General features: G+C 51.7%; 1 protein-coding gene across 1 annotated transcript in view; it reads left to right on the plus strand.

Moving 5' to 3' along the window:
- The window catches only part of TENT5B (terminal nucleotidyltransferase 5B), an 11532-nt gene extending 5455 nt beyond the window's left edge, over window positions 1-6077 (plus strand). Inside the window, exons 3-4 of the mRNA XM_035904014.1 lie at window positions 1597-1602; window positions 3495-6077. Of these exons, the coding sequence (XP_035759907.1) occupies window positions 1597-1602; window positions 3495-4516 (1028 nt within the window). The 3' untranslated portion in view covers window positions 4517-6077. The remainder of the gene's footprint in view (window positions 1-1596; window positions 1603-3494) is intronic.
- Window positions 6078-12927: the final 6850 nt, after the last annotated feature.

Here is a 12927-nt window from a genome sequence, read left to right on the forward strand (position 1 = left end):
GGAATACATAAAACTGGAAGGACGCTCCTGGAAACAGCCTTCTACCAGGAATATCCCTCGTTTTTAAAAATCACGCCCGATCGCCAGAGCTGCTGTGGCTCATGGCATGGATCCCTCTTAGCTTCCTCCTGTCCTGCGTTGCCTTCTCTTTTTTTTTTTTTGGAGTTGGTTTGGTGCCCTAAGAGCTGCAAAATGTGGGTGGTTGAGGCAAAGTGGCTTTTTTTGGAGCTGCTTCCACGAAATGGCTTCGTGCTGGTGGACGTGTTGGGCTTGTGTGTTGTGAGAGGCAGTTATTAATTTAAATGTTAGATCAAATGTCAGTGTCCTTTGATTCTCGTCACGCTGACTATATCCTCCAGAGCCTGCCTAAAGTCTTCGTCTTGTTGAAGGGTTCCTGTTAGTTTAACCATAAAGTAATAACCGTGTTTAATATTAAACTAACAATGTAGTTCAAATAAGCCGATGCATATTCATGTTTGGGAGGCAACTTCATTCCTCAGTAATGACTCATCAAATGTAAAATCGGGCATGTTGGCTTCTAATTAAAAAGGTTACTCGCAAAGCGAAAACCCAACTGGCTTTCACAATAAACTAATTGCTGGGATTTTGAAGCCTCAGCTGCTTGAGAAATATTTCTGCTTAAGCCTGGAGAATGGGAAGGTGACATTTGAAAGGCGCTCTGCTGTGTGAAAGCCTCAGCTGATTTCAAATTCCTCAAGCTCCTGCTGCATCTGTTGAGGGCAGAAGTGCTGAATCTTGGCTGCTAAAGCCTTAAACTGAATGACAGATGAGAGCTACTGTCGGGACGCTGTCCTTGGGTTGCGCAAGGCCAGCGAAGCTCGGTGCTGGTAAAAGCCCCGCGCAGTGTCAAATGTTCCGCCAGTTATTACTGTTTAGTTCCACAAAACTGAAGCGATTTGGTGTCGGAGCTGCTGAAAAGGATGTTGCCACTAGCAACTTCAAACACTAAATAACTGAGGGCTGTAATTCTGACCAACCGCGCTGGCAGACCCTGTATTTAGGGCTGACTAATCTGAAACAAGTAACCTAAAAGGCAGTTATTTATTGCATGCTGCTGTTGTTGTGGGAGGTGGGAAGCAGCAGGTCAGGACGCAAGCAGGGTTTGCTCGCGCCTGGCTGTCAGAGTCAATTATCTGAACCGCACGTAACGTGAGGTGCTGTTTTGGGAAGCAGGTCAGCAGCTGCCTAACCCTCGAAATATCCAACCCTCTGGGGAAAACACATACCTGGAACCCACCGGCTGCAGCCAGGGCGATGTGCTTCAGGTTGGGACTGGCAGGCTGAAACCTGCTGTCCTTGGGGAAGCGGTGAGGCTCTCTGCTCCCTGGTGCTCTGCAGGTTGGAGCTTTTTTGGGGTGATTTGAGACAAATTTGACTTGAGCAGTTGGATTCCTCTGCTCTCCTCCTTTTCTGAATACATCTCACATGGGCAGACCTGTAAACCAGGGGAGCTCCAGTAAGCCTGAAGCTTATGGGTCTGAAATGCTGCAGGTCCCAAGCTGTGCCCAGAAGGGGGTTAAGCAGATGTTCTTGGGGGCTAGGAAATTAATCTGGCATGAAATCTTCTCCAAGCACTCGTCCTAGCTCTGCATCTAACGCTTTTGTGACCTATATCTTGTGTCTCTAAGCCTAATAGCAGAAAACTCTTTAACTCCACAAGTAGTGCTGGAGCCGTGCCTCGGGTGAGTGACTTGGTGACTGTCGGTTGGCAACAACTGCATGCCAGAAACTCCCTTGGATTGACGACCTGATATTTGTTCTATAGGGGGGGAATAACCTGCTGCCTCTTTTTAGGAGTAAATTTGGTTTTCAGACTGTCTCCCTTTGAGGAAAACTGTGTTTGTGGCTGGCTTGGATGTGCTGGTGGGGGACTTGGGACTTCCGATGGTGAATAGCTCACTGGTTAACTGTTGCCTGACATGTGACTGTCACCATTTGGTTGGCAAGGAGCCCAGGCACATCTCTAGCCTGAGCAGCAGTGGCTCATGTTGGGGAGTAATAGGGGAAACACCAGCAGAGAAGCTGCATCATGAGATTTAACAACTTCCAAGTTCAAAAGCATTCATCAATTTGTACCAGATCTTCTGGCTGCAAGGGCACCTCAGGGCAGCAGAAGCTGACTGACGTGGCCTCTTAACTTGGTCACTGAGTGGTCTGTGACATGCTAAGGGTTGCACACTGCAGCCCTTTACCTTTACGTGTTGTTTATTCTAAACCAAACTCACAGAGGGGCAGTTTGACAGCTGCTGGGACTTGCTGAAGCTGCCATGCTCTGGTGTCCCCAGAACTGTCTTCTCGGGGCTGTATCAACTACGTGGGGGTGCTGGCCCCTCGGAAAGTTTTGAATTTTAGTGGTGCCTCTCTTGAACTAGGACAGCCTCTTGGGGCTGAGAAGCCCGGTCAGACTGGCTTCTAGTGATAGAACTTGTCCATTTGTATCCCAAGCTTTGGCTCTTTCAAGCTCTAGCCTTGCTTCGAGCGCTGGGTGAGCAGGCTGGCTAGCTGGGACTCGTGGGACACTGGGTGATTGCTAGAGAAACATGAAAGCAGGACGAGAGATGGGAAGAGCTTCTGGTGGAAGATGGGAACTTAATCTTCCTGGGATCTTTGAGCTCAGTTCACCTCAGATTGTAAGCTGGTGTCCAGATAGTTTATTTTATGGTCTCGGGGTTATTTCAGCCTCCTGCATGTTAAGTAATCAGGCAAAGTGATTCAGCTTTGCTCCAAATGAACAAAGCTTTGCAGGTACTGGTGGGTGTGCCAGGACTGAGCAGGCAGCATTAAAAAAAAAATCACTGGAGTTAACACCCGTAAGATGAAAGCTGCCTCTTGTGCTTGATAGCATGCCAAGTCCAGCATGAAGCTCTGACACACTGGAAATTGTTAGGATACACTTACTAGTTGGGACACGAACTTGCATACGCCTGGCTGGGGCTCTCGAGCAGTTCGCCAGATCTTGATTTGCCTCTAATGAATCTTGACAGGCAAAGGGGATGGCTAAAAGGAGTGAGCCGCCCCGATTAAATCAACAAGGACTGCTGCAGACTGTGCTGCCGCCTTGTATTTGGAGTCCTTTGGGGATCGGCAGGTCTTAGCTTGATGGCTGGAAATGCTGACTGTGACCGTAGGGGTATGAAGGGGGCAGCGACCACCCCAAAGAATGGGTTTGGATTACCTCTCCCCTTTGGTGGGGGGAAGGAAAGGAAGAGCAAAAACAGCTGTACTGGAAGCAGAAAGCTGTTGGTGTGCGGTAAGAGCCCTCTAATGCAGGGGAATAAGTAAAGGAGAGCCACTCCCAGCTGCTGGCAAGACTCTGGATGCTTTCCAGAGTGACCTATTTCTAATGGATTAGCTTTTTATTTCGCTGTCTTGTACTGGAGTGACCCATATAAGTGCCGGGAGTGAATCCTGCTGCTGTAACCAGGCTGCTCCAAGAATGCTTTCTTGCTTCTCATTGACTTTCTTTATATCTCAGGTGGTCCGTAGTCGCCTGGAGAAGAAAGGAATTGCAGTCCATAACGTAAGGTTGAATGGCTCAGCAGCTAGTCACGTCCTACACCAAGACAGCGGCTTGGGGTACAAAGACCTAGATCTCATCTTTGGTGTAGATCTGAAGACTGAAGATGTCTTCCAGCTTGTTAAAGATGTGGTCATGGACTGCCTTCTTGACTTCCTCCCAGAAGGTGTCAACAAAGACAAGATCACCCCCATGACTCTCAAGGAGGCCTACGTGCAGAAGCTTGTGAAGGTATGCAACGAAACCGACCGCTGGAGCCTCATCTCGCTCTCCAACAACAGTGGGAAGAATGTGGAACTCAAATTCGTGGATTCTCTCAGACGGCAGTTCGAGTTCAGTGTGGACTCCTTCCAGATCATCCTGGATTCGCTTCTGCTGTTTGGGGAGTGTTCAGAGAACCCCATGGCTGAGAACTTCCACCCCACGGTCACTGGGGAGAGCATGTATGGGGACTTTGAGGAGGCAATGGACCATCTCCGGAACAGGGTCATCGCCACGAGGAACCCGGAGGAGATCAGAGGTGGGGGGCTTCTGAAATACTGCAACCTCTTGGTGAGGGGGTTTAAGCCCAAATCGGAAGTGGATATGAAGGCACTACAGAGATACATGTGCTCCAGGTTTTTCATAGACTTCTCTGACATCGGTGAGCAGCAGAGGAAGCTGGAGTGCTACCTCCAGAGCCACTTTGTTGGGATGGAGAGCAAAAGATATGACTATTTGATGACCCTCCACAGGGTGGTCAATGAGAGCACAGTCTGCCTTATGGGACACGAAAGGAGGCAGACCCTGAACCTCATTGCCATGCTGGCTGTGAGAGTCCTGGCTGAGCAGAACATCATCCCCACGGTCACAAACGTTACCTGCTACTACCAGCCAGCTCCTTATGTCAGTGAAATAAACTTCAACTACTATGTCACCCACGTGCAGCCCTTCCTGCCTTGCAATCAGTCTTACCCAACGTGGCTTCCCTGTAACTGAGCCAGGACAAACTTCAGGGTCTGTCCTCCAAGGTACTTCCTTGCCTTGGGGAGTGGGGAGGTGGGTGGGGGGAGGAAAAAAAAAACAAGACCTTTCTAGAACTGCAACAAAAGGAAACTTCCTGGACTCTTGCTTGAGCGTCTTGTTCCTGGGGTTGTTGGAACGAGGCCTGTCTGCTGTACACTGTGATGGGAAGTGCAGTGTTATGGAAACTAGATGACTTGGACGTTTACAGGAAGACTCAATTGCTTATTGAATTCTGGAGGCCGTGGGGGAGGGTGGGGGTGTGTGAGGGGAGATTGTAGAATTACGCTAAGGTAGAGCTGCACTGCCCTGAAATGGATCTGAATTGGTTGTTTTTTAGTGCGGGAGGTGTTCTGGGTGTGCAGACTTGTGGTTTCTGAAGATAGAAGCCAGAGTGGCTAATTCCTTCGAAGGACCAAAGAATCCTGTTTAAGTGCCTGTAACAATATAAACACAACTGTACTGTAAACCTTATTTTTTTTTTGCAGGGGCTGACATCCCAAGAGCTTGAGTGGGGGTGTCCAAAGAGGAAAACGTTTCTGTTGCGGGGCCGGGGGTGGGAGGGCTGTAGGATCATTTCTAGTAACCTCGCTGAAGCAAGAATGAGACTGCAGGTTACATGTTGCTGAGGTTTTTTGGCATGGCTTGCTGCCTGTGAAGGACCAGCTGTAGCAAATAGCTGTCAAAGTGGAGTTGCATAAACAGGGGTGGGCTTTGGATGACTACCTGTAAATGCCTAAAACTGGGGGCAAAGGGTGGGGTGGGGGGGGAGTGCATGGTGGAAAATGCTGTGCAGAGCTTTATGGAGAAAAGGCAGCAGGGACCTACATATGAATTTACTCAAGCTCCCGAGTCTGCAGTGCCAAAATGTAATCATGTACATAAATGATGAGGCAGGAGATCTGTCCAGGAGCCTGCCCCAGGCTACTGTACCTAATCCTGTATTTTCTAGGGGAATTTGAAATGCTGCTTATTTTTTTTTTGGCATGCAAGTGTGGTTTTAATGCACAAAGCCAGAGGCCAGCTGGGTTATCTGGGAAGGTGAGGCTTGTCCTTTGAAGCACAAACCAACTAGTTTGCTAGTCAGTTATCTCCAGCTCTCGCTGTGATGGGGGCTGGAGCCAGTGTCCTCCTAGGAGATCGGCAGACCTCTTCCAGCCTCTCGCCTCCTGTGGCTGGAGATCTTCCCTCTGCCCTTGGGCAGGGCCTATCTTCAAAAGCAGCCTGTTTCCAGCTATGCCATTCCACATGTGAGCCACTGATAGCATTTGAAATTCATTCTCTAGCTAGAAATGGAGCTTGGGGTGGGAGGCAGGGGTTGTGCAAAAGTCAGTTGGCCTTAGGAGGAAAAAAAAGTATGTCTTCTCTAAACAAACCCTCTTGTGTCTTGAGGGTTTGGCTCTCGTAGTCAAATGTGGCTTTGAAGTTGTTGGGTGTCTAGAGCACAAACAGTCTTTCACTGAGGTGCCTGGATTGCTGTGCCCGTTCTCGTGAAACATCATCTCAGACTTAACTATGCATGGATGGAGAGGCGGGCGAGCAAGCAGGCACTCCCTAGGGATGCTGCTCTGGGAACACCGTGGATTCATGGTGCTTCCTCCGAGGCTGATGTACTTGAGTATCTTTAACTCGGGGGTGGTTTTTTTTGTTTTGTTTTTGTGACAAAACTGTAATAGCTGGGCAGATTGAATGCTCTAATAAAGACTAGATCCTTGGAAAGTGTATAGCCAGATTTCTACCTTTTTTGGGGTAGGGGCAATGTGGAGTGGGTGTAAGGGGTGGGGGGGAAGAGTGATTTGGGGGCTCTTGTGCTTAACATGAACTAACTGATTTGAAACTGGTCCAGCTTTGGTTCCTTATGCAGTCAGCGCTGCAGAAGTGTCACTAACGATGTAGTTATTACAGGTTTAACTGCCTTCCTGTGGAACAGCTTTGCCTTCACGGACAAGGCTGGCGTGTGGACTCTGCCACAGCCCAGTAACTCCCTGGTGCCCAGAGTCTAATCCCTGTGGTGGGAGCTTGAGATTTTTCCAGTGCAAGGTAAAACTGGTTTAAGGGCTGCTTTTGAGATCCTAAGTATGCCACCTTCATGGCTTTGAGGGAAGATTTTTTCTTGCATTTTAAACTTCAGATGAACATAGATGACATGTAGCATGCTTTTTTTTACAGGCTGCTTACCCTCTGCCCACAGACACATAGACGCACTAAATGGAGATTCCCTCCTTCCCTTTAAGATGTCAAAAAAAGATTCCCTACAGCCAACAGCTCGACAGGGCAACTTAACGTTGAGATTGCACTTTTGATTTACGGAGTGTGTGTGGTGGGACTCTTGTGAATGGGTTGAATCTGAATTTTTCTAGACCTTGCAGTGATACTGTGCTGCCTCCTGTGAGGGGGCAATTGGAAGATTCCAGTAGCTTGAATGGCACTTGATTTTGTTTTAAATGTTTTTTTCCTACACCTGTATCACTTGTCATGCAATGGGCTTGACATAGACTCACTAGATTCTTTAGAATCTGTTACAAATAAATACAGTGTATTCAAATTTGTTGGATTTATTTTTATTTGCTTGTCCATCTGGGTAGCGTGGTGTTGAGATGGCTGACCTGACTCTCAAGAACCAGGCTCTGAACCAACCGGTTGCCTCGAGGGGAGTGAGCAGAGATCCTGGTTCTGGACCTGGCCCAAGGCTACTTGCACCTGGGGCTGCTTGGTGCCTCAAACCGAAGGGGCTGCGGAGCCTGGGAAGCACGTAGCTGTTGGCAGGTCACTCCGGCGGCTGAGGGAGGTTTCTATTTATAACGGTGTTCTTTAGTGCTGTGCATCTTCCCTTTTCCTCGTGGCTCCTCAAGTTGCTGCTGGGGGAGGGTGGCCTGATGTGGCAGCCTGCTCGGTGTTGGTGGTGATCAGAGGTCCCTTGTCTTGGGGACAGTACTGGGAGACACTCACTGCTGCTGGCTTTCCACAGTGTTGTCATCATCTGCTGATGGTCACAAACAGCAAAAGGGGACTTGAGTAATTAAGACTTGCTTATCTTGTGTAGCTGACCCACCTGCAGAGGGGTTCCAATTGGAAAGGGGAGGGGGGGGTGAGAGGCTCTTAGAGGCTGATCTCCTCCAAAAAAAGCTTGGATCTGCTGCTGTTCAGGCCAGATTCCTGTGTGGTGGCTGGAAGCTGGCTGCCTGTAGCTGGGTGCAAGCTCCTCCAACTCTGGCTGCCCTCCAGCCTGAGATGAAGTTTCACTTCCCCTTGTCAAGCTACAGGCAGTTCTAGTTCCACTGTAACAACCGAGCTGGTGATGTGCCCAGTCCCTCTTCGGGACAAACTTGCTGGCTCTGCATCTCCAAATTTTTACAGTCCAGGGCCACGCTTCCCTCTGACAGCAGGTCTGAGTTTTTCTTGCTGGGCTAGCACTGTGTAAGACCGTCTCCCTGTTGCCTGCTGAAGTAGGACTCTGCTCTCGCAGAGCTGATTTCTCCCTGAACTGGTTGGCAGCGGGGTGGGATGCTTGTCTCCTGCTGGCACACAACTCAGCACGAAGCCCCTGCCTTCCCTGAGCGTCTCGTCATTGGGAACGGCTCTAAAATATCTGCTTAGTTGGTCAGCTGTCTTCTCGGTGCTGGTGGTCGGGTCCTGCCGATGGCTGTTGATGCTCTGGTGAATGAGCTGCCTCTGGATTTGTGACCCTGAGTGGAGCAGCAAAAGCCCTGACAGAGACGGCTTGTCATTGTTGGAGCGGATCAGACTATACAAAAGGATGTTCGTGGAAAGTACTGGTGGTGATCAGAAAGGAGCTATCAATGTTTACAACTGAGATTTGGATCCCTCTTTTGTTAATTGTCCAATAAAAAAAAACCCCAACCTGTATATTTTCTCACAGCCTGTAGTCTGTCATTACATTTTTCTCTTTGAACAGAGGGTGATGGGCAAGTTGGGATGTGCCTGAGTATCCGTTGGATGAGATTTGGACTCGTGTGATGGGTGTGTTGGTGTGTACTGGCTGCCCAAGTGCTTCTCTCAGCCTCAGCTCTAGAGCTTTGCTCCTAAGAAAGATGCATTTTGGGGTGGCTGTGGCTCTGCCCCAGCTATTCCCTATTTTTAGCCTGCTGGCGTTATGCCCACAGCAGACTGGTCTGGGTTATGCTGGTGGTGCCCAACTCCAGTGACTGAAGTTTGGGAGCAAAGCAGCCCATGCTGCAGGCTGTGTGTGAGCACGGTGGTGCGGAATGGTATGGCACGGCATGTGCCCTGCAGCACCTCTGCAAAAGGCTGGTGGGTGATCGATGCCTTGAGATGCATCCAAAAATATTCAGTGTCATTTCAGCTAAATCATTTCCGGGGTTTGCAATGCAGGGTTTGCATCTGCAGACTCTGCCTGCAGCAGCTTTTCTCCTGGAAGGACATCTGGCTGAGCTCCAAAATCACTGAAATGGGAGGAATTTGTCCTGAATCTCCAGAATGCAAGAAGCATCTTGCTCCAACCTTCCAGCTGTCCTTAATCTGTCGGCTCAGTGCCGAGGGTGGCACCATCTATGTGCAGGCGGGGAGCTAGACCCAGCGTGGCATTCAAATTGCATCTCAATCTCTCTAATTAGCCTCCCTCTTGTAGTACACCAGCGTTTCTACCCGGCTGCCCTCCTCCTCAGTAGCTGCTCGGGCAGCGCGGGTGTTAACTCTGCTATTTGAGATCATGCAGGATGAGAGAACAGTCTGTCTGTGCGGCTCCTCTTTCCATTTATAGCTGTGTTTAGGCGATCCAGCACACGGACCCTTGTGCTCTGACGCCTGGTGCCAAGCACGAGACAAATGCTTCATTGATATGTACGTACCGGGAGGGCAGTTTGCTCCGGGCAGAGCTGCGGCAGCGGGGCTGGGATGGAGCTGAGCTGCTGGAGGATGGCACAAACTCGGTCCCCTTTGCCACGGTCCTGAGGCCGGGGAGCAGCTGAGCCTCGGCAGGGTGAAATGTGCGGCGTGCAGTTTGTGCTCTGTCATTGAACCCTCCTATCTTATCTTCTGGCCCTGGCTGCTGGAGGTTCTGGTTTAGGCTTTTGCTATTACAAATAGGCTTTCAGCTTATGTTAGAGCTGGTTTGGAGGCGGAGGAAGGTTAAAAAGGCTTTTTTATCATCCTGTGCGTGGGGCATTTGCACTGTTCAGCTCCAAACGCAGTTTGCTGCAGACCTTTCAGCTCATGGCAGGGAGGCACAGTGGGCAGCTCCGCGAATCCCATGGGTTGATCACCTTCCGCCACCTCCAACTTCTCACATCCAGTCTCAAATCAGCAGCTCAGCCCTCCTGAGCCATCGCAAGAAGAGATCGGCTCGTGTGCCCCACCTAGGACAGCAGTTCAGCTCCCCCAAACCTCCGTGTGCTGCTGCAAAAGCCAGGGCTGGCTCACCAGGTGCCTGCTCTCCCCTGCTCCTTCTCTTCTAGCAGCCCCTGCTCCCTCGTCTGGGATGGGATCCCTGTGCCCAGCCTGCCCATTTCAGCTTGTAGAAACTTGATGGCTCTGACAAATTGGATTGAGATCATCTGCTGGCATCCTGAGTTCTTTAGGAGAATGACTGACAACTGTCGCAAAGTCATGTTTTCTTAGGAAAGGTGGAAAAAAAAAAAAAAAGAAAAAAAAGAAAAAATTCAATCTGCAGCCTTGAGCTGTTGCACAACTGACCTGTGAGATGCACCGGGGACCCCCTACCCCAACCCGCTGTGCGTCCCTTTGGTGATGCCACGGGGAAATAATGGCATTTCTGGGAGGGAAGGGAACGTGTAGGTGGGACCGTGTGGTTTTGGAGACAGGCGTTAGGCTGGAGCGGTGCCAGGGGAGGCGCAGGGCGGTGTGTAACACGTTATCGCTCTCCCCGTACAAGCGAGAACACGCATTTTCACTCCCAAGAGCTCACGGTGTTTTTCCAGGGTGTCATAGCTGAGTTTGGAAGGGCTCTCCCCACATCTCCTTCCCGGCCAGGAGGTCTCTCTTTGGTGATGGATGGGGACATCTCTCTTTGGGGTAGCTCTGCGTGGGGCTGGCCGTTTGGGGCTCAGCACTGGGGTGGTTGATCATTGCCCTCCCCTGCCACCACTGCGTATTTACTGTGCTTATCTTGCCACTAAACCCCAGTTTCAGCAAGAGCGGTGTCACCCTGCCTTCAAAGGAAAAGCCACCAAGCAGCGCACTCCCCGGGGTGTTTGTGTGCCCTATATTTTTTGCCTTGTAATCCAAGGAGGGGCTGGATGCACGACACCCCTCCAGCCCTCCTCCCTTCCCCCCCCCCCGGTAGCCACTGGGCCGGCCCAGCGTGGCTGGAATGGCTGATTACTTTAAGCATCCCTCTACTAATACGCAATTACAGGTCGCTTGGGCTTGAAATCCCAGTTAAATCCGCATGTCCGCAGCGTGACTCACCTAACTACTGCTCCCCTAATGAATCCTGGATGCATTCCTTAAAGACTGGACATAATGTTAACGTGCCACTTACTAACCACCCTTTTCAAATATCACCCGTGTAACGAGTTAAGCCAGTTTCTTCCCCTGCTCCTCCTCCCCTGCAGCCCCGGATGGTCCCCGCGTACTCGGATCGCAAAGGCTGAGCGCCCCGGGTGCAATCCCCCTTTGCAGGGGGGTTTTCTCGCTGTCGCGATGGGGCTCAGGAGGGATTGGTCCCTGAAAGGATGATAAGGATGACTGTCGGCCTGGGGCTGTTTTAGTTGAGGTCATGAGCAGCGCTGCCATCCCGGGAAGGCTAAAAAAACCCCTAATTGTGGATGGTGGGAAGGCAGGAGGGATGCAGTCCTTCCCTATGGTCACAACCACCTGGGAGGCTCTGCGGAGCACGCGTGTCCATCTCTGCAGCTTCAGGGTTGCTCCTACCCACCAGCAGTTCGGGGCTTTGGTAACGTGCCCTCCCAGAGCAGGCGGCCTTTGAAGCCAACCTGCTCATTTGGGGCTGGATGCTGCTATTCCGGCTCGTGCTCGGCGGGCGATGACGGAGGGCGCAGAGCGACGTGAGTAAGCGCATCCTCACCGCCGCCCCACGTCACGGGTGACCTACCCCTGGGAGGGGCCGGCTACCCTCCACCTCCCAGTAATGCCCAGGGAATTGGAGACGGTCAGCATTGCTAATAGCAATAATTGCCCAGTAGTTATTTAGTTGATGATTTGTTTTATCCAGGCAGGCTGACTTACGTCCAACCTCAACCCACCCACCCCGAGGCCGTCCCGGGCTGCGCAGGTGATCCAGGAGAGATCGCAAGGACAAGCTCTGTTTTCCAGCGGGCTCCCAGCTGGATGAACGTGGTTTATCCGGTGCCAAAACCAAGCCCCATCTCTCAGCTATCCCTCCAGTTTCTTATCTTCAGGCTCCTCGTTCTTCAATCCTTGCAATGGGGAGAATAAGAGAGATGTTTGAGGCCTTTGCAGGACCATGGGAGCTGCAGTGGGGGAAAACAAGGTTTGGAATCTGGCTCTGCAAGTGCCCCTCTCACTGCCGACCCACTGTCCTGCCCCAGCGATAGGGACAGTGTCTTTTTGGAAAGAGTAAAGGAAATTCCCTCCCGCAGGGCAGTGACCCCCAGAGAAACCAGGATGCATCCGTCTCCCAGGGCTTGCTGCTCTTCCCTGCCAGCACAGCCATCCCCTGGCAGCCCCTGCAGCTCCCCATGGCCCCAGGTAGGTGCAAAACCCACCGGCCCCCAAGGGCTCCTGCTTCCAGGAGAGGCCATGGCAGATGCTGCCGGCTCCAGCGTGCCAGGAGCCAGGAGCTGCCGCGATGGGCTGGGCTGGAGGGTCCGGCTCCCCCGGGGCAGTTGGTTTTTAGGAGCCCCTTTGGCAGGCAAGGGTGCTGCAGGGTGTTTGAGTGCCAGGGCTTGTGGGGAGCGGCTCCGCTCCCCGGTTCACGGCACAGCGAAGGCGCCGGGCTCCTCAGCCATCGCGTGGGTGGGAGGAAGGCTCATCCCGCAGCAGTTGTCACTCGCCTAAACCTTCGAAAGCCGGGATTACTGGCGTTATCCTATAATTGAGGAAATCCACCCTCTCATTAGCTGCTTCGGTGGCTGCTGCCTCGTTCCCTTTCCTCCTCTCTTCTCAGGGGTGCCCACCGCTCCCCCTGTCCCCCGAACCTCAGTAAAGGCCCCGTGTGGGGCTGGGGAGCCCAGCAAGCTGCCAAGGTGGCCGCAGGGCTTCCCCCAGCCACCGGCTCGTGCCACCGAGGGCTGCGGGATCAAAGGAGATGGGTTATTTTTTTTTCCTCTCTGATCTAACTGCAGGCTGGCAGTTGCCTGCATTTGCCTCCAGGCTGCTTTGGGGTAAAGCTTAATCGTCTGCGCAAGGTTTTCTCCTTGGTGGAGCCGTCAGCAGGAGCCTGCTCCTCCCTGCAGCCTCCCAAA

The sequence above is a fragment of the Egretta garzetta genome, unplaced genomic scaffold, assembly GCF_000687185.1.
Source record: "Egretta garzetta isolate BGI_Z169 unplaced genomic scaffold, ASM68718v1 scaffold101, whole genome shotgun sequence".
Classification (NCBI taxonomy): domain Eukaryota; kingdom Metazoa; phylum Chordata; class Aves; order Pelecaniformes; family Ardeidae; genus Egretta; species Egretta garzetta.